At 54.2% G+C, this 27,165-nt stretch overlaps 2 protein-coding genes across 2 annotated transcripts in view; one reads left to right on the top strand and one right to left on the bottom strand.

Annotated features, from left to right (window-relative positions):
- The window catches only part of GNAZ (G protein subunit alpha z), a 51,785-nt gene extending 39,311 nt beyond the window's left edge, over nt 1-12,474 (top strand). The window contains exon 3 of the mRNA XM_034989267.1: nt 10,584-12,474. Coding sequence (XP_034845158.1) covers nt 10,584-10,928 — 345 coding nt within the window. The 3' untranslated portion in view covers nt 10,929-12,474. The remainder of the gene's footprint in view (nt 1-10,583) is intronic.
- The window catches only part of RSPH14 (radial spoke head 14 homolog), a 74,114-nt gene extending 49,435 nt beyond the window's left edge, over nt 1-24,679 (bottom strand). The window contains exons 1-3 of the mRNA XM_034989268.1: nt 24,481-24,679; nt 23,317-23,419; nt 20,297-20,415 (exon numbers count right to left, since the gene is read on the bottom strand). Coding sequence (XP_034845159.1) covers nt 20,297-20,415; nt 23,317-23,419; nt 24,481-24,679 — 421 coding nt within the window. The remainder of the gene's footprint in view (nt 1-20,296; nt 20,416-23,316; nt 23,420-24,480) is intronic.
- Between the last annotated feature and the right edge of the window lie 2,486 nt (nt 24,680-27,165).

Raw genomic sequence — 27,165 nt, 5'->3', positions numbered from 1 at the left:
CCAACACGTAGGTAGTTATGGACAACGTTTCTCAGGCCAGCCAGCCAGGGCCAGGCCTGTGTGCCCCTGTGAAGGGACACCTGGCCCAGCTCAAGATCAGCAGCCTCCTCCTGCCATCGGTCTGTGTTGCTGTGTGAGGCTCTGAGGGTGGAGGCTTTCTCCTCAGTTGCCATGGCAACAGCAGTGAGTCAACTGAGCATCTGAGTACTCAGCTCAACAGAGGGAGGGGAGCAGCCACCCTGGGTCGCAGCTGCGATGACAAACTCAGCAGCTCAGCATTTGGGAGGACCTGAGGGGCTGCCATGATCCTCAGCCCGGTGAGCACAGAGAGCAACTCAGAGCCCTCCTTGCCCGCTGTCTCCCTGTGGGCGGTTGGGCCATAACCACATCGGCCCTCTTGTCCGCACAGGATCACAGTGATTTCCATCCAGGCCTGGGTGAGCTGAACACACAGGTCCTGCCCTGCAGGAGACACTCCCAATGAGGGGACACATACCGTGGGGCAGGGGAAGGGGGTGGAGAAACATGAATTCCAGCAGGTGACAGCCTTGAGCTGGGGCTGCCCGGGGAGCCCCGAGCATCCTGTCCCTGTCCCTGCAGGCGTGAGCCGACAGACCTCCTCCACCTGCTCCCGCACTGGGCCTCTGCTGAGGAGCAGCAATGCTGCCTCTCTGTGTGGTTTTTGTCTGTGTGCCCATCCCTTTCCTCTACCATCGCCTCCCAAATGCGTCCCAAGCTCCTCGAGTTCAGGGGAGTGTGTACAGTGGCCTCCCCCTCCGGCTCAAAAGGGGAGTGGCAGAGCCTGGGAGAGCCTGCCCTGGAACACGGCCATCTGTCCACGGGTCAGGGGTGCAGCCAGAAATCTCTAGGCTCCAACCAGGCAAGGCAAGGCGAGCTCAGCCCAGCAGCCAACGGAGACCCCAGAAAGCCCAGGCACTGCCTGCCGTCTGCGTGGGGTGTGGTGGGGCATGGGGACAGGCAGCAGGCTGGCAGGAGATGCTTCTCCACAGAGGTGAATGGCGAAGGGTGTCCTGGAGCCCAAGAAGGCTGCTTGACCACAGGTCCTCACTGTTGGCCATAGCTCCTCTGAAAGGAGAGCTGAGTATCCTAACGTTGACCCAAGAGCATCTCTGTGACAACAGCACAAGGCCTGTGCCCGGATGAGACTCTGCTGGTCCTAACATCCTTCTCGTGCCAGGATCCCACCCTGTCTCCTGCTCCTCACAGTCCCTGTCCCTCCTCCACTACCCCTAGGGATAGCCCCCAAGGCACAGTGGGAGGGGGCCTCCAGCCCAGCCTGGGGCTCTTGCTCTACTTCTTGCCACCACCACCCTGTTCCCATGGGAGCCCTCCTGTCTGCACTCCTCCACCTGCGGGTAGACACAGGCCAGGGTCTTGTGGCTCTGAGCTCCCCTTGGACAAGCTGGAGCCCAAAAGAGAATTGAACCCTGGAAGGATGAGGACCCTCAGTGGACTGGCTGGGGAAGCAAAGGGCTTTGAGCCACCGGGCAGCCTGCAGTCTGGGCCCGGCCTAGCCTCTTGCTCCCAGAGCCTTGGGCTGGGGCACCCCACGATCAGCCTCCAGCGGCTTCCCGCGGCCACCCAGCAGGGCCACCTGAGCACCCCCAGGCCATCCTAGACTTCTCTGCAGCTTCACATGAAGAGAAACACACACATACTCCTCTCTCACCCCCAAAGACCTGCCCCCCCGCCCCCCACTTCTTTGGAGACAAAGAATCAGCTGTTTTCCTGAGTGACACCATCCTTGGAGTGATTTTACTCTGCAGGCACAACCCTGTCTGTCTTTACACCAGTCCACAGCTGCAAACGCGTCTAACACCGGTCCCGCCCACCCCGTGCTCCTTCCTGCCAGGAACTCAGGGCATAGGTCTGAGGGTAGGGCACACTCGCCCTCTTCCCACTGGAGAAGTCTGGGGACACCAAAGCCAACTTTGCCTTAGTAGGGCTCAGGATGGGCCAGGGAAGTCTTGGAGGCTCCTCCCACCTACCAGGCCCAGAGCACAGGATCCTGGGGGGGTGGGGGGGTGGAGGGGCAGTTGGCACTGCACTGAGGGTGGGCACCAGACTGCCCACTGGGACATGCCACTCACTGGGTCAGCACTCCCCCACTCCTCAGACCACACCCTGCCAGCTGACAGGCAGCCCCCAACCTTGGTGCCCCCAAGCTTCCACCATAGAGGGAGTCCATGGGGGCCGGAGGCTTGGCTGTTGGGTGAAGGGTGCCAGTTTTGATGTCCAGACCCAAATGAAACCTCCCCTTTGGCCCATCCAGCCATGGTGCTGCCAGGCAGGCTAATTGCCCTGGTCCCGCTCTCAGCGCCCTTGGAACCTGGCACTCCGCTGCCCAGGGCCAGGCCCAGTGTCTCAGCTACAGGGTGGGCCGCATCGGGGCCAGCTCCATCCATGGTGAATGGAACTCATTCATGTGCATAGCCCAGCCTTCCAGCCCTACTTCCAGTGTGAAAAGCTGAATTCACAGTTCCCGTGAACAAACACTCCAGGCTTTTCTACAATGGACAGACTTGAGCTTTCCAGGTTATAACAAAACTGAGACCTCATCCTAGAGATGAGGAAACTGAGTCTCAGGACAGGACAGAGACTCCCTGGGCTCTGGAGCCCCAGCTGAGCCAGTGCCAGGCCTTGACCCCCCACTGCATCCCCTCCACCACCCCTACCAGCTTGCCTACACTGCAGCTCTGTGCCTTTGCTGATCTTTACTCCAGTGCCTTTCCCTGCCCGACCCCCCATAAGGCCCAGTAGAGATGCCCCCTCCTCCAGGAAGCCTCCCCTTTTATCTCAGTCATACCCATGATGGCCACTCGCAGCCACAGTGCCTGGGCATGGGGACTGAGCTTTCCCTGAATGTCATGCTTTAGTCCTCAGCCACCCTGTGAGGAGACACACTAACAGACTTCATTTTACAGGTGGGGAAACTGAGGCTTGGGACAGCTAAGAGCTGGTGGCTGGCAGATCAAGGGTTCTGGCCCTCGTTGGCCACTCCACAGCCACCACACCACTTCGTTCATTTCATCCTGCCCAGGACTGGCTCATTGAGAACAGGGCTGTTGGCTCACCTCTCCATCTCCCTTATGCTTAGAACAGCATCTCACGCAGAAGGGCCCCTGGAGAGGGTCTACCAGGAAGCTAAGGAAGCAAGGAAGGGGTGTTGAAGTGTTGGCAGGCTGGAGTTCCAAGTCACCTGGACCCCAGGGTTCAGGCTGGTGCTGGGAAGAGTTGAAACCTTGATGTCACCTGCATTTTATGTGAGGTCTAGGGCTGGAGACCCCTGTGGACTCCTGGTTGGGCCAGCTAGCCTTGCCGTGTGCTGTGACCACAGTGAGCCCTGCACCAGACCCTGGGGGGTGGGAACTTGGGGGAGAGGGAGCAGACAGGGAGATAGGATGGGTCAGTACAGAGCCTTCCCCAGCCATGCAACATATCACATGCTACCACCTCCTGGCATATCTCCCACTCAGTGAAATATACCCATCAGTACAGGGCAGGCCCCCAGTTGGCCTCCCCTGTGTTCCAAGGGTCTGGCTGATGGCATGTTCAGCATGAGTTGACATTTGCATATGGCTGCCCAAGACCTTGGAGGGTAGGCAGGTACAGGTCCCATCAGCCCTGGGATGTGTGTCCACACAAGAGAAGAGGGTGTTGGGAACAGGATGGACTGGACCAGTGTCCCAGGAGGACTACAGAGCTGGGAGCTGGTATGGAAACCAAGGCAACTGGGAGTGTGCTCAGGCTTCCTGGGGGCCCCAAGGGGAGCAAGGAGCAGCATCCGCACAGCCTTCCCCTTCCTAGAACAGGACAGTGGGAGACCCATGTGATGGCAACAGGGCAGCAAGGTTGGCTGAGCACCTGCTTTGGGCCAGGCACACCTGGCCAGGTGCCACGCAGCATGCCTGTGGCTCCACCCACCCTACAGCCAGATGGGGACCCAAGGCCCAAGAGGTAGAGGACCCAGGGCCCCGCAACCAATGACGAAAATAGCGAGTGTGAGTCTTTGTAGGCATTTTCTCCATTTTAAGCCACCCCGCTTTGTGAGGCTGGTATCCCTGCCTCACAGATAAGGGCCTGGGGCACTGAGAAGCAAGCATCTTGCCCAGAGTGATACAGGCTAGTGGCAGTCTGTGCAAGGCACCTCGGAGCAGGTGAGGGCCAGGAACAGGGAGTCACATGGAGGTGGGGGCTGGGGAGAAAGATGAGAACACCCAGATCATGAAGGGCCAGTGTGCCCCCCCGCAAGGGTGTCCAGACTTTGCCCCAAGAGCTCAGTCAAGAAATTTGGGGATGGAGAGTGGTTCAGAGCATGCCCCTGCCCCTTCCCCATAGCTTGGTGGTCAGTCCAGGGGTGGTCAGTGAGTCACCACAAACAGGACCTGGGTCCTAACAACACCTGTGGTGGCCTGTGAGGAGAGAACAGGAAAGACCCTGCCCTCTGGGCACCCTGAGCTATAGGTGTCCGTCAGGAGGTGTGCAATGGATGGAGGTCTTTGTCTTGCCCGCCTGCCCACAGTTTGGTGCTGCTGGAAAGTGATGTGTACATTACTCTGTGGGTTAGTTAGGCTACAGTAAAGAGACGCTGAAGGATCCCCAGCTCCAAAAGCAGGCCACCGCCCCAAAAGCCTATTAAGTTGCAGATATGCTGCATACAAGACCCCACACTCAAAAGTTGTGGAAGCAAGCTGTGTGACCCTCGAGAAGCTGGCGCAGGCTTTGGGAGAGAGGTAGGATGGCCCACGAGGAAGGAGGGCTGGAAACTGAAATTAGAGGCCCCAAGACGGACAGTTTAGAAAAACCCAAAGCAGGCTGGTAGTCATTAGCCAGCTCCCTTACCCGTTCCCCTACCTTTCTCTAGAAACTACAGTGCCTTGGGAGGGCTGAACATTCCCCAACCCCCAGGCATGAGCGGGGGGGGGGCGGGGGGGGAGCCAGAATTCACTCAGAGAGGGACCCAAGAACCACAGCCTGGAGGACACCTGCTGGCCTCTCTCCCTCAGGCAGGCCAGTGAACTCGCAAATCAGTGGGAGTCAGACGTGCTAGAAGATGCCATGCAGGAAACGTCCAGACAGACCCCTTTGCCTGTTGTGGGGCCCATTCTGCTCATTTGCAAAGTGCAGGGGCTGTCCTTGAGTGCCCATGCTTGGGTTCAAGGCTGGGTCTCTGGGAACCAGCCCTCTCCCACCCAGCCAGCACGCAAGGAAACCAAAGGCAGCCCTGCTGTGCCATAGCTCCCAGGCTTGACCATCAAATTGGGGAAACAGTCATCACGAGGTGCTCCGCCTGGCACTCGGGGCTGTCCTGTGCACCCCTGAAAAGCTAAGGGTGCCTCCTGTGAGGAGGCAAGCCTCACACCGCTGAGGGCAGGGCCCAGTGGCCATCGCATCTCCAGGCTGAGCAGTCACAGGAGGTGCCCTGAGGAGCCAAGTGGCCCCAGAACCTGTGGTCAGCACAGAGGTGCTGCCGGCCCCAGGAACCTGTCAGGTGCTGACTGGCTGAGCCCAGGTCTGCAGTCAGGCCTGTCTCCCTCCAGCCCATGGAGCTGCTCCTGCGCTGGGACCATGGCGTCCCACAGCGGCTCTGTGCTGGGGGTGCAGGGAGGGGGCCCCGCCACTGAGAGCTGAGAGGAGACAACAGACACCCCTGTGCCAGGGCAAGGGGCAATGAGTGGCATGGGAGAGTGCCCACTGGGCAGCAGCAGCCACAGGACAAGGCCCAACAGACCCAGGTTCTTCTCACACCAGCACCTTCAATGCTCCTCGCAGTGGTCCTGGCATTGAATGCCATGACCATCCCATTTTACAGATGAGGAAACTGAGGCCCAGAGAGGAGAAATGACTTGTCCAAGGCACATCAAAAACTGATGGAGACAGCAAATGCCAGACCTCTGGCCCCGACCCTGTGATTGTAACCAGGGACAGGGACAGCCCTCCTGTGATCAGGAGAGCCTTCGTAGAGGATCAGAACCAAGGGGCAACATTCCCCTCACTATATGCAGGCTCCCCTTCACACCCCAGCTCACCCTGGCTGTGGGCCTCAAAATGAAGCTGGTCCAGTCCAGGCCACCAGGGGTGCTGACACATGGTAGCCATGTGCCTGGTGAAGGCCTCTGCTGCCAAGTTCAGCATTGAGCAAAGACCCCAGACTCACAGGCCAGCCAGCTCCTTAGGAACAGGTCATTAGGGGCACCTGGGTGGCTTGGTTGAGTGTCTGCCTTTGGCCCAGGTTGTGATCCTGGGGTCCTGGGATTGAGCCCCATGTCAGGCTCCCTGCTCAGCGTGGAGTTTATTTCTCCCTCTCCCTCTGACGTCCCCCTGCCTGACGTCCCCCTCTCTCAAATAAATAAAACCTTAAAAAAAGAAAAGGAACAGGTCATTACATTAGGTCCAGCCTGGTGACATCCACAGGCCACCTGGGGAAAAGTCTACTCAGTAGCATTGAGTATATTTGGACCTGAGTAGGAGCTTTTTTTTTTTTTTTTTTTTTGCAAATGGCCAAGAAATGACTTCTTTAGCACCCCGGGGACTACATGCAGCCCCCCAGCTGCTTCCCGCTGTCTGACATGCTTTGTTACAAATCACTGATTTCTCACCATGGGGCAGTATGATTCCCGCCATTGCCCACGCTTCTGATGGGAATTGTCTGTTCCACGTTTTTTATATAAATGAATGTGCAAACAAATCCCAGACTCCTAGAAAGGGCATCTTGCTGGTGAGCAGGCCCTGGAGAGAGCTGGCTGGGCATCAGAGCCCCAGGCTGGCACTGCTGGGGGCTACTGGTGGGTGTGCTTCCTCCTGGGTGAAGCACCCATGACCACTGCTCCGTTGGCAGCTAGAGCGGTAAAGGCAAGGAGGGCTTCTTGCTGGGAGAGAACATGTAGCTGGTGGAGACAGAGGGCTCTTAGGCGAGCCCTGGGAGTCGGCCTGTCCCAGCCTCTGTCTCCCCATGTGTGAAATGGGTAGCACCCCTGCTTGCAGCACAGACATGACTTGCAGGCTTCTCGAATTCCGCATCTACGAAGATGTTTGTATCGGGCTAACGGAAGTTTCGCAGGACAAGGGGATGATGTGCTAGCAATGATTCCAAAGCTACCCCTGGCTTCATTTGCCCTAGGGGCCCAGCAGCCCAGTTGGACTGCACAAGGATGGTGCCCAACCCTGGCTTACCACCTTTGGGGCCCTCAGCAGCAGCTCTGACCCATAACACCAAGTGGACAGAGTCACAAGGGAACTGGGTGGCAGGGGGGACCCCACGCAGGCCAGGGAGGAGAAGAATGGGGCCATAGCTGGTGTCCAGGCCATGTACACCCACTGGAGGGGGAGGCAGGGGAGGCCCTGAAGGCCAGACTGAGGGGCTGGGACTTTATCCTGGTGCAGGGTGCATAGCCAGACATATGCTGCAGGAAGGTGAACAGGGTATGGGGGTGGGAGAAGTCAGGGGAGCTTCCAGGAAGAAGGGGCCTTCAGCGAGGCTGCAGAGGGTGAGCAGAACATGGAGAGAGGAGGAGGGAGGCCCTAGAGGCTGGGCGGGGACCCACGGCACTCATTCCTCCCATACTCACACTCGTGCAGTTTCCAGAGTTACCGCCCAAAATAGCACGTTCCTTTTTCAATGATCTGTGCTTTGAGGTGTCAGGACACTTCTCTGCCCACTTGGGAGGCAGAAGGGCATGTGCCACAGTGACAGCACCATGGGCGCCCAGTCCCCCCTGTAGCACCAGGGCCCCACCCTGCCCACACGTCACCTGGGTTTGGCTCCTCAGCAGAGGGGCCTGGCACGGCGGCACCCCATGTGGGCCACGAGCATCCCGGGAGCAGCTGGGGATGGCAGGTGGAGTATAGCATCTAGGCCAGTGCTTCTCGAGCTCTGAAGCTCGTGTGTGTTTCTTTAAGCTGGTACCCGGTCGGTGCGTCTCCCAGGCTGTGCTGAATCCTGCCTGGCAGCGCCCACACAGCCAGGGTGTCTACACAGTTAGAGGTTTTGTGGTTACTCTTTGATGCCCACCATCTCCCAGGTGTGTAAATAATGGCCAGTGTGGTTACCCATGGTTTGTCCCAAGGAAGAGAGAGAAGCAGGAAACCTGAGCCCCCAAAAGCCAGGAAAGCAAGAGGAGCCCCAGGAGTGGGCAAGGGCCCCACGATGAGGGAGACCCCTGTTCTGTGGTCTTAGGCAGTAGTGATCCTTTGAGTATTTGCAAGGTACTGCCAAGGGCATGGCTGCCCTGTAAGGAAAGTGCCCGAGTTCCCAGATTTCCAAGTAAGGAACTTAAGGCTCAGAAAGATGTCTAGGGTCCAGAAAGCCTGCCAAGAGCTGTCTGTGGGGCAGAGGTTCACATGGGACAGGAAGGTCAGTTGGGGCTGAAGTCAGGAACCTGGGGTGAAGGGCAGCCGAGCTGGCCGTGAGGTGGGAGGGGAAATGTGGCCTATTGACCGCTCCAGTGCCACACAGGGCCTGCCCTCAAGGGGCCGACCGGCAGAGGCCTCAGTGCTGGCCAGCACGCGTGCCCATGCACTGTTCCAGCATGTTGGGGATGCCCTCCTGCCCCTCTGCTTCCCAGACTCCACAGCCTGCCCAGAGCTGCTGGGCTTGGGCCAGGTATAAGAGCTCCCCTGGCTTTCCCCCCAAGTGACCCAGCAGATACCCATTCTAGGACCCTGGCCATGTCCTGGCTCCCACTCCGTGAACCGCAGCTCCGTACTCAGGGCCCAGCCCTGGGCACTGGCCTGCTAGGTCCGACCTGCTGGTGGCCAGCCCATCCCACTCTGAGTCCTGGGCCCCTGTCTGGGCTCTGTCACCTGGCATGAGAGCTGGGGCCTGTCACTGGCCCTTAGGGCATGCTCAGCAAGTATTTGCTCAATGGATTAATGTGTGCATGCTAATGACCACATCTGTTATTTATCTGATGCGAAATTTGGGGTCAGAAATACAGCCCCTGATTATGACATCATTCCTAAGAGAATTGATAGCTCTGTTAGGCTTTAGAGTGTGGCTTCCAGGAATCCATTAGCGCTAATTACTCCCCAATAGAATGTGACATTCCTAGACCACCACTTATCTCACATTTGGGAACATGGTGTGGCTCTTCCAGGCTCTACTGGGGCTGGGGATCCTGCATCTTGTTTCTGCAGAAAGGTCACCACCCCCCGCCTTTTCCCAAAACCTGAAACCACTCACTTTCCAGAGTTTCTGGTATTCCTGAGCTCATTCTAAACAAGGCACAAGATCGGTTTTGGAAAACACAATCTCCAAGGTGTATATGGAATCTCAGGGCAGCTTCTCTGAGGTGGGAGAATAATGACAAGTACCTCTGAGCATCCTCTCCCCACTCAACCTGGTTCCTTCTCAGCACTGATGCTGTTAGACTGTGTACCTCAGGCGATTCAGGATCCCCAGGAGAGCAGGGTTTCACTGAGGCATCCTCCTGGACACCCCCATCTGGGGTGACCTCACTTAGGCCAACAGTGCTGCCCATCCATGCTGCAGTGAGCCTGAGCTCCTGGCTGTGGATCTTGGAGCACATTTCCCACCTCCTCAGGCCTCAGTTTCATCATCTGTAAAATGGGTTTAGGAAGGTGCAAGCCATGGCCACACCATCAGCACCAGCTGCGGCTTCCTTCATCATTACCACATGACTGGTGATATAATATGGTCAGAAAGTCCTTAAATCCAACGCCTCAGATCTAAACTAAACTAGTTGCGGGCTTTGTTCGGACATTTGGCTTGTTCATTTTATTTTAAAATGAGGGGCAGCTTTCACCATAGTAACTCACCAGGAGTCCTTTTGGAAGCTAGAATTATCAGTTGTGTGTGGAAACAGTGGGCTTGGGAGTCAGACAGATGCTTTATGTTCCTTAAAAACTCAGTCACTACAACCCATTTGAGGTCCTCAGAAAGAAGGGGTAAGTAAAGGCCAGTGCCACTTGGGTCACCGAGTCTCCTGGGCCACTGTCCTCACATGAGCCCAATGTCCTGGCCGGGGCAGAGGGGCCTGAGCCTTCCCCAACTCTCTGGACTGGAGCCTTTGGTTTTGGAAGCACAGGCTCTCCACTCACAGATCTGGCTGAGGACTGACGGTACCATATGACAGGACCAAGGCTTGGAGGACGGGCCAGAGCTGCCGGCCGGGCAGGAGGCTGGCCATGCTCACCTTGAGGGAGACGTGATGGCAGCTCGGGGGCCGTGAGCTAGCACAGGACCACAGGAGATGGGGCCCTCGGCTGTGAGTACCTAGTTGCCCGGGTCCCTGCAGCTGAGGGAGGCTGGGCAGCAGGCCCAAGCCACAGAGGAGGGTCCGATGAAGCAGGACAGCCCTTACAAAGAAGTGTCAGGGTGCCGAGGGCCGTGCCAGCCACTTCCCAGAGCCCGTGGGAGGCAGGTGAAGACAGACTTGGCTGACAGAGGAAGGACTTCCCAACAGAAGGATGACATTTCCAGGGCCGCGTCAGGCTGGGAGACCCTGCTATGGGGTGGGAGGGCTTCCTCCCAGAAGGGCTGCAGGCCTCAAGCCTTTCCACGCTGCATCCCCTGATTAACACCCGCATTTTCCTGCCTGCAGAGTCGAATGGCAGAGAGCCTGCGCCTTTTTGACTCCATCTGTAACAACAACTGGTTCATCAACACCTCACTCATCCTCTTCCTGAACAAGAAGGACCTGCTGGCGGAGAAGATCCGGCGCATCCCGCTCACCATCTGCTTCCCTGAATACAAGGGCCAGAACACCTACGAGGAGGCCGCCGTCTACATCCAGCGGCAGTTCGAGGACCTGAACCGCAACAAGGAGACCAAGGAGATCTACTCCCACTTCACCTGTGCCACCGACACCAGTAACATCCAGTTTGTTTTTGATGCGGTGACAGACGTCATCATACAGAACAATCTCAAGTACATAGGCCTTTGCTGAGGAGCCGGGCTGGCCGGTTTGCCTGTGGTGAAACCCCTGGGGTGTCACACCCCCACTCGTGCTAGGGAGACCCAGCCCAGGGGCAGAAAACGGGGGGCCTGATGAATGTCCCCCCCGCCCCTGCACCTCCTTGGCCCCCACGTTTCCGCAAACATAAATATATACGGATAGATTGCTAGGTAGGTAGACGCACACACATGCACACACACACAGTCTGGAAATGGCCAAGTTCCCCGAAGCGTTGGAGCCTCTTGAAGACTTAAGCAGCTGTCACCAAGTTCACTACAAGCCCTTCCTGCCCCCTCACCTTGCCTTCCCGAGTTGGCCCCGCTCTGCATGGGGTTCCCCATGGGACTATGAGGAGAGGCGGCTGGGTCATCTGGAGGAAGCCAGCTCTGCCCAAGCCTCGGACTGGGGACCTTGCCGCTGACCAGGAGGGAGGACCAGAGCAGGGTCCGTGCGCCTTCCCTGCTGGCCACGCCTACCGCTGGCCTACTCTGTACCACATTTGTTCTGGAACCAGGGTGCGAGGAGAGATGACAGCACTAACCAGACCTCCAGCCACTCACAGCTCTTTTTAAAACAGCTTCAAAATATGCAGCAAAAATCCACACAATAACATGAGTGGCACGATTTGTTTCAAACTAGGCCAGCTGGGTTCCAGCTTTTCTTCTACTAGTCTGATGTTTTATAAATCAAACCCCGGTTTTTCTTCTCTGACATTTTTTTTTTTTTTTTTGGCCAAATCTCGTGGTGTTTCGCAGAAATACAGAAACTTTCAAATGCAGTTGAGTATTCTTTTTTAAAATGCAGATTTTCAAAACATATTTTTTTTTTCAGGTGGTCCTTTTTGTGTCTGGCTTGCTGAGTGTAAAAGTTGTTATCTGGATGAATCTGTCCCTCTGCTCCCGAGCGACACTGGGGCAGACGGTCGCCCTATGGCAGCCTCGCGGGGCCGCGTTGTACATAAGCCCGTGCAGCGTCCTCCTGTTACCGGTGCAGTTTCTGCTTCGTTTTTATTTCAGAAAATAAATGTGATGTATTTAAAGAAGGTTCTTCACCTAGGAGCGAATGAACAATAGCTAAATGTCTTGGTATTTAAAGAGTAAATTATTCGTGGCTTTGCAAGTGGAGGAAGGGGAAGCGAGAGATGGGGCCCTGGCCCCTGCACGTTCTGTACCTGAGACCGGCTGAGAGCCACTACAACTCCTGTGAAGGCTCAGCCAGCCTTGTAGCCTGAGGGAGTCCCCGCCGGGACCTTGCACTCTGGCCCTGCCTGGCCCAGGGCCTGTGGCACCCGCCACCACGGGAGGACCTTGGCCCAGGGCCGCATGTAAATATGAAACCCCCGCCGTCAAGAGGGAAGGCACCGCCAGAGCCCTTGCCAAATCTCCTTTCCTCTCAGCCTCTGTTCGGTACCTGTATGTCCAAGGTCAGTGTGTGGAATCACAGCCAAGGACTTTAAGAGATGTACAGAGGGAAAGAGGAGCTGGTGATTGTATAAAAGGTAAAGATTGTCTACTTTAAGAAAATAAAATAACCTGAATGAGCTGAGCCTTGTCCTGCCGTGCTGTGACTGGCGGGAGGGGGCCCCGAGCCATCATCCATGCCCACCTCGCCTTTTTCTCTCCCCCGATCCACACATCCAGGCACAATCACTTTGAAATGAATGTCAAGAATAAACAACCTCAAGCAAGGAAAGAAACTGCAAGGGGGGGTGCGGCGCTGCCAGGCCCATGTGTCTGGAGGGGCTGAGGTTTGGGGGAAATGATGGCTCCAAGACCCCCGCCCAGCACTGGCCCAGGCCGCACCATCACCCAGACCCCTCACAGCCTAAAGACACCTCTGCCAGAGTGCAAGAGGTGGACAGCCTGGAGGGCGTCGACAGTGCCCAACAGTGAGGGTGGGGTCCTTGCAGGGTGTGGGGAGGAGGGGTCCCCCACCGTCCCGCTGTCTGCTGACTCTGGCCTGTGTGGTTAGGGGCATCTCCATGTGGTGGAAGGCACTAATTAGGAGTCAGGCAAGTTTGTTCACCCTGCACCAGGCACCTTATAGATTATTTTAACACCTCTACGGCGATAGGTTGTCAGCCGTGACCCGTTTTACAGATAAGGAAAGGTGCTCAAGGTCAAGGTCAGGGACTGGAGCAGAGAGGCAAGTGTTTCCCCAAGCCTGGGGTTCTTGCCTGGCTCTGCTCCTGATCACTTTGCACCCAGACACGATCCCACAGGGAGCACAGAGCCACCCTTGAGCCTCCTCCTCAAATCCAGGACCTACACAAAGCTCTGAGTGAGGACCAGTAGTTGGAGACACACGCATGCGCACACGCAGATACACATTACAGAGACACACATACAGATCGGGCTCTCTCCCTCCCCCACCCCTGAGCCCTCGTGGGGATTCCTTTCACGCCTTCCCACATCACCAAACAGCAAAAACCCAAGGGGACTTTTAAGAAGAAATAGCGTGTGACTTGAAATCTTTGAGACTTATTCTACGCTTTTAATGCCAACTGTGAAAAGAGCAGTAATTTCACCGTGAGCATCCTTCACCTAAAAATACACAGCTAGAGGGAAAATAGGAGGATTCTGCCTTCCCTCCTGATGTGCTCAGGGATGGGAGGTGGCTTCCCTGGGCCAGTGCTCCCAGTTCCCGGAGCCCAGTCAGCCAACTCTCCCAGGGCCCCGCTCTCCACCGCAATCTGTCTGCACTGCTTTTTTTCCTTTTAAACTTCCTCTGTGATCCGCTCCCTGCCTCATTTCACTGACACCTCTGACAGGTATGTTTCCTATACTCTCTTCTTCCGCAACATTTCAGAGACTGTGAATTCAGTGCATTTTATTTTTCATTTCGTACGTTGCCTATTTTTATTGAAGTATAATTGGCATTCCATCCTATTAGTTTCAGGTATTCCACATAGTGATTCAGTACTTTTATATACGTTATGAAATGATCCCCATGATAAGTCTAGTCACCCCACCCTCGGTCTGTGCTGGTTCTTCTTCTTGTGGGCCTGCTACACCCCCCTTTTGCTCTGCTCATCATGCTGACGTGCCTTCCCCTGTGCTCTCAGTCCAAGATGGTCTATCCCTTGGGGCCCAGCCTGCTGGGTGTTGGAGGTCCCCACCCTCCCACACTCCACTGCATAAAGCACCCATGCCAGGGCGAGGTGGGAAGCGGACCTGGCCCAGTCTGACCCACCTTCTTCCTCCAATGGGCCCAAACAGTGCCCAGTGTGGAGAAGGCACCTGCTAAGCTAAAGGTCCAGGAAAAGTCCACTGATGGTGGCAGCAGCCAGATGGAAATGAGCTCTGGGACCAGCAGCAGAGGGACCGGTGGGAGGACACCAGAGTTGGCAGGAGGGCGATCCTAAGGGGAGAGGCTCTACCCTGTGCAAGAAGGGCTGGCCCAGCCTCGCCCTCTGCAGGTGACTAACCACAGCCCAGGTCCCACGAAGTGGCCAAAGACTCCCTCTCCTAGGGCACACCACCATGTGGGCTCTGGGTATCGCCATCTGCCGCTATAGTTCTCGTGGTCACCTGAGATGGAGCCATGGGTCACTGACAATAATCCCAGCTCCCCTTGGTGACTGCTCACCGCATGGCCCTGCCGAACCTGGTACACACTTGTCTGATCCTCCCCAACTCCTGGGAAGCCAAGATTACTGGTTCTGCTTTATAGAGGGCGAAAGTAGAGACCCAGAGGGGAGATGACTTCCCGGCATCACACAGTGTAACAAGTGATCCGACCAGGCCTGGGTCCCCAGGTCCAGTGCTCCCTCTGTCTACCCTCCCTGGAGCCCACGCAAGGCCCTGGCCATCTAGGACAAATGGGGGTGGGGTGCGGGTCTGCTGCCTCAGGGGCAAGTGCTGGGGAGGGCCACAGTCCCCCATGAGGACAAGGGGGCCCCACCAAGGCTGGACGGCACCCTGGGTGCTCTCTTCACTAAAAGATGAGCCAGGTGAGGGGCTTCCGTGCTGAGGTAGGTCCAAGGCCAGGGGCCAGCTGCTTCTGCCCAGCGCATACACTGGAAGGACTTGACCCTGTAATGAGCTGTCCCAAACCGCCTGGGAATATTATGAAAACCTTGTGGAGAGAGCTCAGAAAGACCGCCCGGTCCAAGAGAGCCCACGAGGATAGCTGTTGGGATGGTGACCTGCCTTGACTGGGCTGGACAGGGAAAGGCTCTCCCGGCTGGAGAAGGCCAGTGGATGGGGAGGGTGAGCGGAGAGGAGGCTTCAAGCAGGTGTACCAGGCTGGGAACCAGGTGGGCAGGGTCACCATTGGTGGGCATCGTCCTTTGCTAAGTCTGGGAAGGGGGCAGCTGCCCACCACAGACTGTCAGGCTGAGGACATGTCTGGGGCCTGCTGCACCCTGTCCTGAAGGCAGGTGAGAAAGGAAAGGCCCACCCCTCCGAGGCAGCCAGCCCCATTCCTGCACTCTGCGGTGTCAGAGCCAGGAGGAGCCAGGGCTGCTCTGGGCCACTTCCCCAGGCAGCCCAGGAGGAGGGATAGGGGTGCAGCAGCTTGCTTGCCCGACACTGCCTGCCTGAGAAGGGGAAGAACACCCTGTTTTGCTTCTCCAGCAGAGCCTCTCCCTAGGTGCTACTCCCACCCCTTCAGCTCTGATGTCGCCACGCACCTCAAAATTCCCAGGATCAGGGGCACCTGGGTGGCTCAGTTCTTAAGTGTCTGCCTTCGGCTCAGGTCATGATCCCAGGGTCCTGGGATCGAGCCCCGCATCGGGCTCCCAGCTCGGCGGGAGGCCTGCTTCTCCCTCTCCCACTCCCCCTGCTTGTGTTCCCTCTCTCGCTGTGTCTCTCTCTGTCAAATAAATAAATAAAATCTTAAAAAAAAAAATTCCCAGGATCAGAACTGCATCTGACATAAAGCCTGGTAAGCCCTGTCCCTCCCCAGGCCCATGCTGCTCCTGTCTGAGGCTGAGGAGCCAGACTGCACAGGAGAGGACTGAGCAAAGCCTCTCCGCTTCCCTTACCCCTCCCTGGCTGGTGCTCACCTCTGGGCAGGGAGGGGCACCTGTTTTGAGCCCCACAGCCCCACCCAAGCCAGGCTGCACACAGTGTCGGAGAGAGAGCAGTCCCAGCACCGTGATGCTGCCGCAGCTGGGCCAGCAGCTCAGAGCTCAGTCCACACTCACAGGTACACCCAGTCACCCTGTTCCAGGCCACTGTCAGAAGGTCCAGGGCTATTCAGCTGCCTCCCAAAATCCAGTTACAGAAGAATCTTCAGTTTTGGCATCAGAGTTCTCTCCTGTACTGCCTGGCCACAAAATAAGACCTGTTTCTGTGTGGGGTTGGCAGAAACGAGGGAGCAGACAGAGATTCCCCCAGAATCCCCAGCGGCCACTCAGGGCCCAGCTGACAGGGAACCTGGGCTGGAGGCTTCTGTGTGGCATTTGCTTCTACAATCCTGGTTTCTCTTCACCTGACTTGCAGCACCCCGGGGCCTGAGAAGAGAGCCAGGCCCGGTCAGGCAGTCATCAGTCCTGTGGCACCCCCTGCTGGTTACTACAGGAAACCACACAGCAGGCCCGGGCCCTCCAGGCCCAACCACTCAAGAGGGAAGACCTCCGTTTCCCTACAGATACCGCACACTACGGACGAAGCAATTGAGGCACAGTGGCTGGAACAGAGCAAGGGCCCAACACAGTTGTTGAATTAATGAAGGAGGGAGGGAGTGAACTGCCACAAATAAATAACAAATGATCCTTTAAAATATGGCATAAAAGCTGCGAACACCAATATTTGTTGAGTGCCGGGCACTCGGCCAGGGGCAGAGGGTGCCTTGTGGCATGGCAGTGGATAGAAAACCCGTACTAATGACCACCAGTAGGAGAGCCAGCTGAGTCCAGACTATGCCAGGCCCATAGGCACACAGACTCCCATGCTCTGGGATAAAGCCGACACTCTCCGACAGGCTGTGCTACTGCCCAAGGTCACATTCTGCTTGAAAGTGCAGCCATGAAGGAGATGTACCCACCCCACCCCGAGGCCCAGCAAGGACACCACCTGGGACACAGCCACACTGGCCACCCCAGAAGCCACAGGGCTCAGAGTCCCCCCAGGAGGACTTCTTGGGGTGTCTGCCATACCCCATGTCTCCCTTTCTCCCTCCAGCTATTCCCCCCCACCCACCCAGTGCTGCACATCCCTCACCAGAGTGTCCCAGGCACGTCACAATGAGCAGCACCCAAGAAAGCCTGTGAGAGAGGGTGCAGCTCACTCCCGGGGCCCTGGGTGAGGTTTGTCAGAACCATGGCCCCACTACTCCTTGTGATGCACCCAGTGCTTGTGGATTCCAGAACAATTTTGCAGGAAGGAGATAGAAGCAGGGCCCTCCCCACCAGAACACAGATTACTGTAGAGCTTTTGTAACTAAGACCGTGTCAGATTGGCAAGGGCTAAACAAGAAGACCTACAAATAAACAAACAAACAAAAATCCAGGCCAGGTACCTTCACCAGCTAAATGTGAAAAGCAAAACTCCTACACGTTTAGAACAAAATAGGGCAGAATATCTTCATGAGCTCTTAAGCAGCACCAAACACACACGCGTGCACACACACACACACACACAGGGAAAGACGGATGAAACTGACTACATTCAAATGAAAAACTGCTGGGCTAATGAATAAGCAAATAAACAGTGAAAAGCCACGCAACAACCCAGGAAATGGTCTTTGCAATGTGTGTAGCCAACGAAGGGTTGGAATCCAGGATGAATGAAACACTCCCTCAGATCAGTAAGAAATGGAAAAACAGCTCAACAGAACGCTCAGGTTCCGGGGAGGCACTGGGCAGGAGAGGAGAGGCGGGTGGTGCCAGGCAGAGGAAAGACGCCCCCTCTCCCCGACACAGGGGACGGCAAAGCCACACAACAGTGCAACAGCACAGCACGCCATCAGGTTGCTGGTGAGGATGTGCAACGGGCTCTCTCCTGGCTGGAGGAGGGCGGTCTGGGAAGCCATTGCAGTATCTGGCCAAGCTGAAGGCCATGCATTCTCCCCCCTCCACAAGGATGCTCTCCTCCAGCAGAGGCCTTGGAGGGACTCCAGGAAAATCTGAGCGGGAACACTGGGGATCAGAAACAACCAGCCTGCCCTGTGAGCCAAGCAGGGGTAAGTGTATTGAATGTCAGTGTTACATTCAAACAAACACCAGAAGGGTATATGCCACGGTTAAGATAGTCAAACAGAGCCTGTGACACAACATGAGTAAGTTTCAAAATTATAGTTAGGTTAAGTGGCAAGGGGATACATTCAGCAAGATCCATTGGCATCGAGTTTTAAAACATGCTAGGCAAGATCTCTATATAACTACATTCATGGTAACATATAAAGATGTGCGCTAGGGATATAGTCAGAAATTACTGGGGGCTCCAGGGAGGGCAGGAGAAAGGGTGCTGGGTGGGGAGGTTCACAGGGTGCTCGGACTGTTATTACTTTTTTTAAACAAAAATCTCAAGCAAATGGGAACTATGGTAGAATATTAAGACTTAGCAAAGCCGTGATGGCAACTGATGTTTACTATCATTGTCTCTGTATTTCTCTGAATGCTTCAACAGGTCGCAATAATTTAAGAAAGCTGGCTGGGAGCTCCACACCCCAAGAAGGAACATTCCTGTGTGGTGAGCACAGGGCATTCATTTAGCTCAGCCCTGAGCACTGGTGCTTCACAAACACCCCACTATCCCAGTGGCCCTCAGTCATGGCCTCAAAGGAGAACCAGCCAAGGTGTGTTTGAGAAAGATATGTGCGCCCGCTCCCAGAGACAGATCTTGTTGGCCTGGGATAGGGCCAGGGATAAGTGTGTCCTTTTAAAAGACCACCAGAGGTTCTGTTGTCTGGCCTAGCATGCTCCCCAGCACCCAGCCCGGCCCAGGTAGCAGGCGCGCCTCCCGGATGGGCAGCAATCCCAGGCCCCCAAGGACTCCAGTCCGTTTGGCCTGCCTCTCTGTACCTGATCCCATAGTCATCTCTCTCTAGGCCCTCAGCTCAGGGAGTACTCTCACGTGGAGTTGAGTGTTTATGGCGTGTTTCATGCAGGGCGATGCGCTACACGCTTGGCGAGCGTCTTCTCACTTGCCCTCACTTCAGGCCTCTGAGGCAGGTAGTATCGGCCTCACTTTAGAAATGAGGAAATAACCCAACCAGGGGCATGCAAGGAACCAGTGGAAGGGCAGAGGGAACCCAGGGCTGTCTCACTCCTGGGTTGCGACACCTTTTTGCCCACCTTTAACTTAAGGCGCCCCCTTTAAGGCCTTGATATCACGCCTCTTGGAATGAGCCCCCTGTTTAAAAATGTTCATTGCACCACGTGACAGGGCGGACGTGAAACTGACACAAATCTCAACCCTCTAGCTGTAGTGGGTGGGTGGCCGTCACCCTGGACTCTGCCTCTAATCAGCAGGAGCACTCAACTGAAGGGGACCTCAAGCCCGGGGGGCAGGCTTTCTTCATTCCTTAAACGTGCTATGGCACATTTCACAAATGAGGGCTATAATCATCAGGGAAACACAAATTAAAACCAAAATGAGACACTACCACACACCCACCCACCAAAATAGCTAAAATAAAGAGCCAGGAAAGATCAAGTGTGGGTGAGGATCGAGAGCATGTGGAACTCTAAGACACTGCTGGTGGGAGCGTAAATTGGTATAACTATTTTAGAAAACCATTGGCGGTACCTTCTAAAGCTGCACATAAACTTGTCCTATCCCCAGCAATTCCCCTCCCAGGTATGTCTCAAAAGAAATGCATCTATACGTCCATCAAAAGGCACTCACAAGAATGTTTATAGACACTCTATTCTTGGTAGCCATACACTAGAAACAATTCAAATGTCCGTTGGCAACAAAGTGGATAAAGAAACTGTAGTATACTCATATAATGTGAATACCACACTCTAGCGCAAATCAGCAAAAACCATACATGGATCTCAGAGACAAAACGTTGAGTCACAAGAAAGCTAGAAACAAGATGTTACAGACTATATGTTTCCACTCACATAGAGTTTAAGAAAAGACATAAAACAATCTATGGTTTCATAAATAGAAGATACTGTTTCCCTTTGGGTGAGGGGTAGTAACTGGTCTGGGGCATGTGGGAAGTTTTTAGAGTGGTGGCGATACTCTAGAAGTTACTCAATCTGGGTAGTGGTTCCATGGCATGTTCACTTAGTACAATTTAATAAAACGTTCATGTATGATTTGTGCCTTTTTGATATGTACCATCAGTAAAAGCATAACTTTTTTTTAAAAAAATGTGCTCTAGACCACGATCTGCAGCATGGCACGTGAGTGACCTGGAGTGGAGACCGGGGGCCACCTGAGTGCCCACGGAGAGCCTACCTGAGGGGAGCTGGGCCACGTGCTTCAACGCCAGGTGCAAGTTCTCTCGACAGGCTGGCTGAGGGTCGTTCAGCAGGTAGGACAAGGCAGGGATGACATCGTGCTTTAAAAAGCCCTCTCTGGGGAAAAGAATTCAGATTTAGACACAATTAAACCATGCCCAGAGAGGATCCAGTTAAGAGCAAGGACGAAGGTGCCCACCCACAGCAGGCCACATTCCTCCAGCTTCCAAGGAGAAGAAAAAGGCCAGAGGTGGACAATCTATTACAGCATCTCTAGAGGCCATGAGAGCAGTGTGGCTTGTGTGTGAGTGGAAGGAACCACATGTTGGAATCACACAGCTCTGCCCCTTCCTTAGCTAGGACTCCGATGTTCTTTGTGCCCCCAGATGCTTCCTTTTACTCTTGTGAGTGTCAGTCCTATTATCTGTAAAATGAGGATGGGCAGCAGAACCTCACAACTGACCCACCCTGAACTTCGGGGATCCACCCACCGGGGCACACACCCACTGATGCTCCAGGCTCTGCAAACTCCGCCCCTGGAAGCCCCTGCCTCTTCCCCCAGCTTGCCAACATCCAGATGCTTACCTCCAAACCTATGTAGCCTGTTATGCTGCTTGTTATAATTATATAAGTTAATTAACTATTAGGTAAGCCAATTAGATGTGAGAAGAGTTGTTGTTTTTTGTTTTTTTTTTTTTAATTTCCTTATGAAAACAAAGTTGATTGCTTTGGGAAGACTCAAAAGTGAGTCTCAAAAAAAAAATGAGATGACTGTAAAAGATTCTAGAAGGTTTTTACATGCAGATTACTCCATTAATGTCTTTGAGTTCTCGCTCTATTGGGAAGAAACCAAAGTTGCAAATTAGATGATGTTATAGGTGTGGTTTAAGCAAAAAAGATGATGGGAAACACCAACCAGTGGGCCCACACCCAAGAAGAGGCCCTGGGTGGCACACAGGGATTGGTGAATGCCTAATTATTTGTGCCTGGGGTTAAAATGAACAGTTAAAAGGGAATGTACAATTTCTTCAATTGCTGGCTTTGTAACCATTTCTTTTGATTAACTGCTGGGCCTGAGCACATCTGGCATGAGGGCTTCTGAGGTCATCTCTCTCGGGACTGGGGTCAGTGAGAACTCAGTGTGATGCCTTTGCCCAGGGCCTGACACACAGGAAGTGCCCAACCAATCGTGCTCATGCCGTGTCGGCCAGGATTTAACCTACGGTGAGTTCTGAGTCATTCTGGGACAAGAAAATCCTAGCAGGGCACCCCGGTTGCAGGAGACTTCCCTGACGGCCCATCATGAGGTGTCTGGGCCTCTTCATTCAGTGCCTAGTCGCCCACTCCCTGTCACTCCTGCTTTGTAAGGCCGCCATATTTGCCCTGAGAGCATCTGTCCCCCGCACCAGCAGGTGAGCCAGGGGAGCTAGACCTCCTGGAAGGCTCTCCCGTTTGTGGGCTGTCATACCAACTGACTCCTCAAGGTGACAAGACGTCAAGCCCCAGGCTGCTACCCTCATCCCCTCTTCCTGTTGCTACCTGTGTGGGTACAAGAGGTACAGAAGTTTCCACATGAGCAGTTACTTAGAGCTCGACAGGCTCCACAAGCTACTGGCTTTAAGTTATAAGATCCCACTGAACTGGGAACAACTTCAGAAATTGGCCTCCATTACTTTTGGCCCTTTGCATTCTTCATCTACTGCGGTGTGGTGGAGTGAGACAGAGTTTGGGAATCCTGGCCCCTGATCTTTTGGTTCTCCCCCTGACACCTGGAGGTGGCAGCATGAGGGATGGCAGACACTGAAGGAGTGCGGGCCAGGCCATAGCAGGTCCTTGGTCAGTGATCCTTGCTTCACTGCCTGTCCCCCCCCATCCCCTGCTACCGTGGCCATATCCCCCAACCTCCTTCTGCCACTAAACAAACCAACAGGCACCCCCACTAGGCTCACAATTTCCTTGTACTTGGCCAAGCTCCAAGCACTTCTCCCCACAGTGTCTGTCAGCCCTTGTTGGGCGGCTACCACTTAATGTCCACATTGGGTCCAGAGAGAGAAAAAAGGAACACGAAAAATGAGAGGCGCTTCAGTCCTCTATGCTCCTAAGTATTAAAGCACTTTCCCTGGGTCTGTCTCAGATAAGCACAGCGAGACTCCACCAAGGTCACATCAGGAAAGGTTGGGGTCCCCAGACACCAGGGCTCCTGCTCCCCGCCACTCCTCTGCCCTGCTTGGTGCAAAGCATGTGAATTAGGGATCTCACTGTAGCACCACCTCCCCATACGCACCCCGTTCATTCATAGCGACCCATCGGGCCAGGGCTATACATGGTTCAGGCTAACCACGTTCCCTTCTGGGGACCTGAAATTAGAACCCAGAGAGGAGTCAGGGAGTGGGGAGGTCAGGGGGACTGAGGGACCGATGCCCCCATCTGTAGATGGCCCTGAGCAAGCGGAGTGCCAGTTCACAGAGACTATCTGCAGGGAGAAGGCGGCAGCGGTCCCCAGAGAGAGGAGCACCCAGTGGCCACCCAGGCCAACGTGAGGCCAACGTTTCGGGGCTGAGCACTTCACATGCGCCAACCTATTGAACTCCCTGCCCCCACGAGCAGGTGCAGACGAGGACACTGGGGCACAGAGAGCTTGAGGAGAGGCGGGCCTGAGCAACCTTACATTTCGTGAGATGCCCTGACACTCCTGAAAGGACAAGCCAGAAGACAGTGAGCATCCTGCCCCTCTATTCCTTCTTTCTGGGCATGTGCACACTGGGCAGCAGTCCCTGGGCAGGGGCTCCAGGGCTGTTTGTGGTTCTCGGTTCTGTTTTCAATACCAAGTAAAACTAGTGATCCCAGGTCAAGAGCATGAACTGAACAGATATGGGAATGCACCCCCACCCTCCCTTTGACACACACACAAACTGACAGACAAAAATTCAGAGTATTCAAGGTCATCCAAGGGCCTGCCACCCAGGGGAGGGGTGTGGCTCCAAAGCATGACATTGGTTTCCAGAGATAGCTGCCCACCTGCCCACGTTATGGGTCGCCATGATGTAGAGCACCTCGGTGGTCTTTATCCGCACCATGTCATTGCTATCCTTCAGCAAAGCTTTCAGGCTCTCCAGGCAGCCTGCAAGGCACAAAAACCTTTGAACATCTACCAGTCTAAGAAACCAACTCACCTAGAAGTCGACGGGTGAGCCAATGTCAGGCAATAAGAAACTACCAGAAGCTCTGCTGCTTTGGGGCCTGGGGGGAATCGTGTCAGTTGCAAAGGAGTTCCGATTCACTGAAGGGGTCTCTGGGCTAGAAAGGCTCACACAGGGGACTGTGTTATCTAACGCCCTGCACACTTCCAAATGATGCCTTGTCTCTCCGTCCACTACAGGATTAAGAAAATGGCCTTTGCATTTGGAGAGACTGAGGGGTCAAATTCTCACCCCTGTCCCCAGTTAGTCCTGTACCCTTGAATAGGTTACACCTAGGGATGCCAGGTTGAGCAAATAAAAATCCTGCTTTATTTATTTATCTGGCAACCCTAGCCTCGTACCCCTCCTCTGAACCTCCAGTTTTCGTATCTGTCAGTTTTCTTATCTTCCCTCCCAAGGCAGGTGCTATGAGAATTAAGATAACACAGGCAGTGTGCTGGGGTGGTGCTGCCCAGAGTCAGGCTTATGAAACAGCAACTCCTATTACTGAAGCTCCAACCCGGTATCCTAGGCCCTGGTTCTGGGAACCACAGCCAAATCTGGAATTAACTAGCCCTTTGCTAGGGCTGGAGAAAGAAGCAGCAATTCGTCCATCATGCGCCTGATCTGGGAAACGTGTGACCATGTCATGAAAATCACCTCAAGCCTTATTTTGATAATTAGCAGCGTGGGACACAAGGGACATAGCTCCCAGATACATGTGTGGTTTAGTAAGGCGTGTGCCTATCTTTTGTGACAGTCTCATGGATGAGATAGATAAACAGCTCTGTTTGGTGGATTTGTGGCCACCTGGTTGAGCCATAGCAGAGGGGACTGATTCGTGGCTCTGGGTGGGACGCTGGTGGTGTATGAGCAAGGACTGACTGGCCAGCCGGGAGGGACGCAGTGAAGGGACCAGGTCGCCTCAGCCCCTCCCACTTTGAGCCACTGTGTCTGTCCATCCAGACCCCAGTCATGGTCACCTGGGCTGTGACACTCTCACCTATGTCAATGGCCACGTAGACATGCTCAGGGTCGTGCATGAGGTCACACAAAGCCATGAGGGCTTTCTGCTTCGTCAGGAGGTCCTCCGACTGCAGCTCCTCGTTCAGCTTCGGCAGGGCCCGACAGCCATAGGCAATGGCGGCCTGGGCGGGGTTGATGTCGGGGGGCAGGTACATGGAGATCCGGGCATGGGCCATCTTTCCACGCCTGCAGAGGGCAACTCTCTAGCTTTCAAAACAAAGCTTTGCAGAAACCACTGATTAAGAGAACCCAAAAAGTTATCGTTATTACTGCTGGGATTTAGAAGCTACTTCTCATTTGATCCTCAAAACTGTAAGGGCAGTCAGGTAGGTATCTTTATTTCCAATTTGTGGATGAGCAAACTGAGGCTGAGAGCAATGAAGGAATCTGCTCAAAGTCACAATAAAGGTCAATAGCAGCCCAAATTGCAAACTCCAGAGTCCTCCCATGCTTAACAACAGAGGAAATCACCAATACTTTACAGGCTGGGCCTTGGGTCAAAGGCACCAAAGAGACAAAGCAGACCAAATGAGCAAACACAAATATGGTCACGATGGGGAGGACTTATCTTACACCAGCAACACCTAGTATTTAACTCAACTACTCCAGAAGGACAGGACTTGCGTTATCCCAATTTTACAAAGGAAGTAGTTGAGGTCTAAGGATAGGAGTTGGCTTCAGGTCATGGAACTGATAAGGCCAGGAGCCAACGTTCAAATCCAGGTCTAGTTCATTCATCCACCAGGGACCCTATTCAGATGCTGCTGCTGCTTCTTCTTTTTTTTTTTTTTAATATTCAGTTAGCCACTGTATAGTATTCAGATGCTTCTGACATATCCACAAAAAAAGGAATTAAGGTTAAAGTGTGATTTATTTTTTTTACACACATACACTCTTGGAGCAACTATAGGCAGTGTGGTTCAGTATAGCTGACCCTTGAACAACACAGGTGTGAAATGCACAGTCCACTTACACATGGATTTTTTATAAAACAGTACTTTTTTTTACATAACACACTTTTTGCATAAATATTTTTTACATAAATACTGAATGTATTCTCTCCCTTATACTTTTATTAATAACATTTTCTTTCCTCTAGCTTCCTTTATTGTGAGAATATAGTATACAATAAATATGACATCACATACATGTTAATCGACTGTTTATGTTATCGGTAAGGCTCTGGTCAACAGTAGGCTTACTAATAGTGAAGGAGGCAGTCAAAGGTTACAAGTGGATTTTCGACTGTGGGGGAAGGGTAGTATTGGCACTCCTAAGCCCTATGTTGTTCAAGGGTCAACTGTAGTTAAGAACGGGCTCCAGACCGGGGCACCTGGGTGGCTCAGATGGTTAAGCGTCTGCCTTCAGCTCAGGTCATGATCCCAGCGTCCTGGCATCGAGCCCCGCATTGGGCTCCCTGCTCAGCGGGGAGTCTGCTTCTCCCTCTCCCTCCGCCTCTCTCCCTGCTCATGCGCTCTCTCTCTCTCTCTCTGTATCTCTGTGTCTCAAATGAATAAATAAAATCTAGAAAGAAAGAAAGAAAGAAAGAAAGAAAGAAAGAAAGAAAGAAAGAAAGAAGAAAGAAAGAGAAAAGAAAGAGAAAAGAAAGAAAGAGAAAGAAAGAAAGAAAGAAAGGAAAGAAAGAAAGAAAAGAAAGAGAAAGAAAGAAAGAAAGAAAAGAAAGAAAAGAAAGAAAAGAAAGAAAGAAAGAAAGAAAGAAAGAAAGAAAGAAAGAAAGAAAGAAAAAGAAAGAAAGAAAGAAAGAAAGAAAGAAAGAAAGAAAGAAAGAAAGAAAGAAAGAAAGGGCTCCAGACCTAGGCCATGGGTGGCCCTTGACAAGTTCCTTCTTCTATCTGTGTCTTTCTACAGCTGCAAAAGGGAGGTGATAATAGCACCTCCTTCCCTCCCTGCCAGAGTGGTCGTATGAACTGCTACTCATGAGTCTGGCGCACCAGGCTCTGGATATGTCATGTCCTCTGTGGCTACTATTATGGGGGTGGTGGTTCCTGCGATTAGTCCCCGGGACAACCCCAGCCCTATAGGAATGATCAACTTCAGTAAAGGAGGTGAGCCAGACTCTGATTCTGGGCACCAAATGACGGGGGCAAGAGGGGAGGGGGCCTAGCTGGGAGGGACGTGGCCATTTCTGGGCTCCCCGGGCAAGGAACAGTGGGTGCTGGGGACAAGGGCCTCCCCTCTTCTAAGGAGCATGGGTTAGGGAGGTAAGAGGACGCGAGCCCAGTGTGAACCGGGCTGGGTGGATCTGGGGACCCCCTGTTCCCTCTGGCGGCCGCCGGCTCACCTGCCTCAGCCCGCGGTCCCGGGAAGCGCCGTTGCCAGGCGACCGGGTTGCCAGGCTACCCCGCGGCGTCCGCAACGCCCGCCGCGCAGGCGCGAACGGCCCCGGAGCCGGGACCAGCTGTAAAGTAGGGACAATGATGCTTTACAGGGTTACCGTGTGGAACAAAGACGGCTCAGCTTTGTTCATGGTACAAAAGGGAAGCGAAGTGATTGTACTTTTTCTCTGAATTGAACACTGCATGCCTTTAATCCTCAGAGTAAACTCGGGAAGTGATAATGTCCAGTTTACAAACTTCAGAAAGGTTCAGTAGCTTCCCCCAAATTACACTGGCCTGATCCCTGGACAGTCTAGCCCTGGCCC

This window comes from Mirounga leonina, unplaced genomic scaffold (assembly GCF_011800145.1).
Source record: "Mirounga leonina isolate KUSES-001 unplaced genomic scaffold, KU_Mleo_1.0 Mir_481, whole genome shotgun sequence".
Lineage (NCBI taxonomy): Eukaryota > Metazoa > Chordata > Mammalia > Carnivora > Phocidae > Mirounga > Mirounga leonina.
The sequence above is the reverse complement of the archived record's forward strand: the minus strand, read 5'-3'. Positions and strand labels throughout refer to the sequence as shown.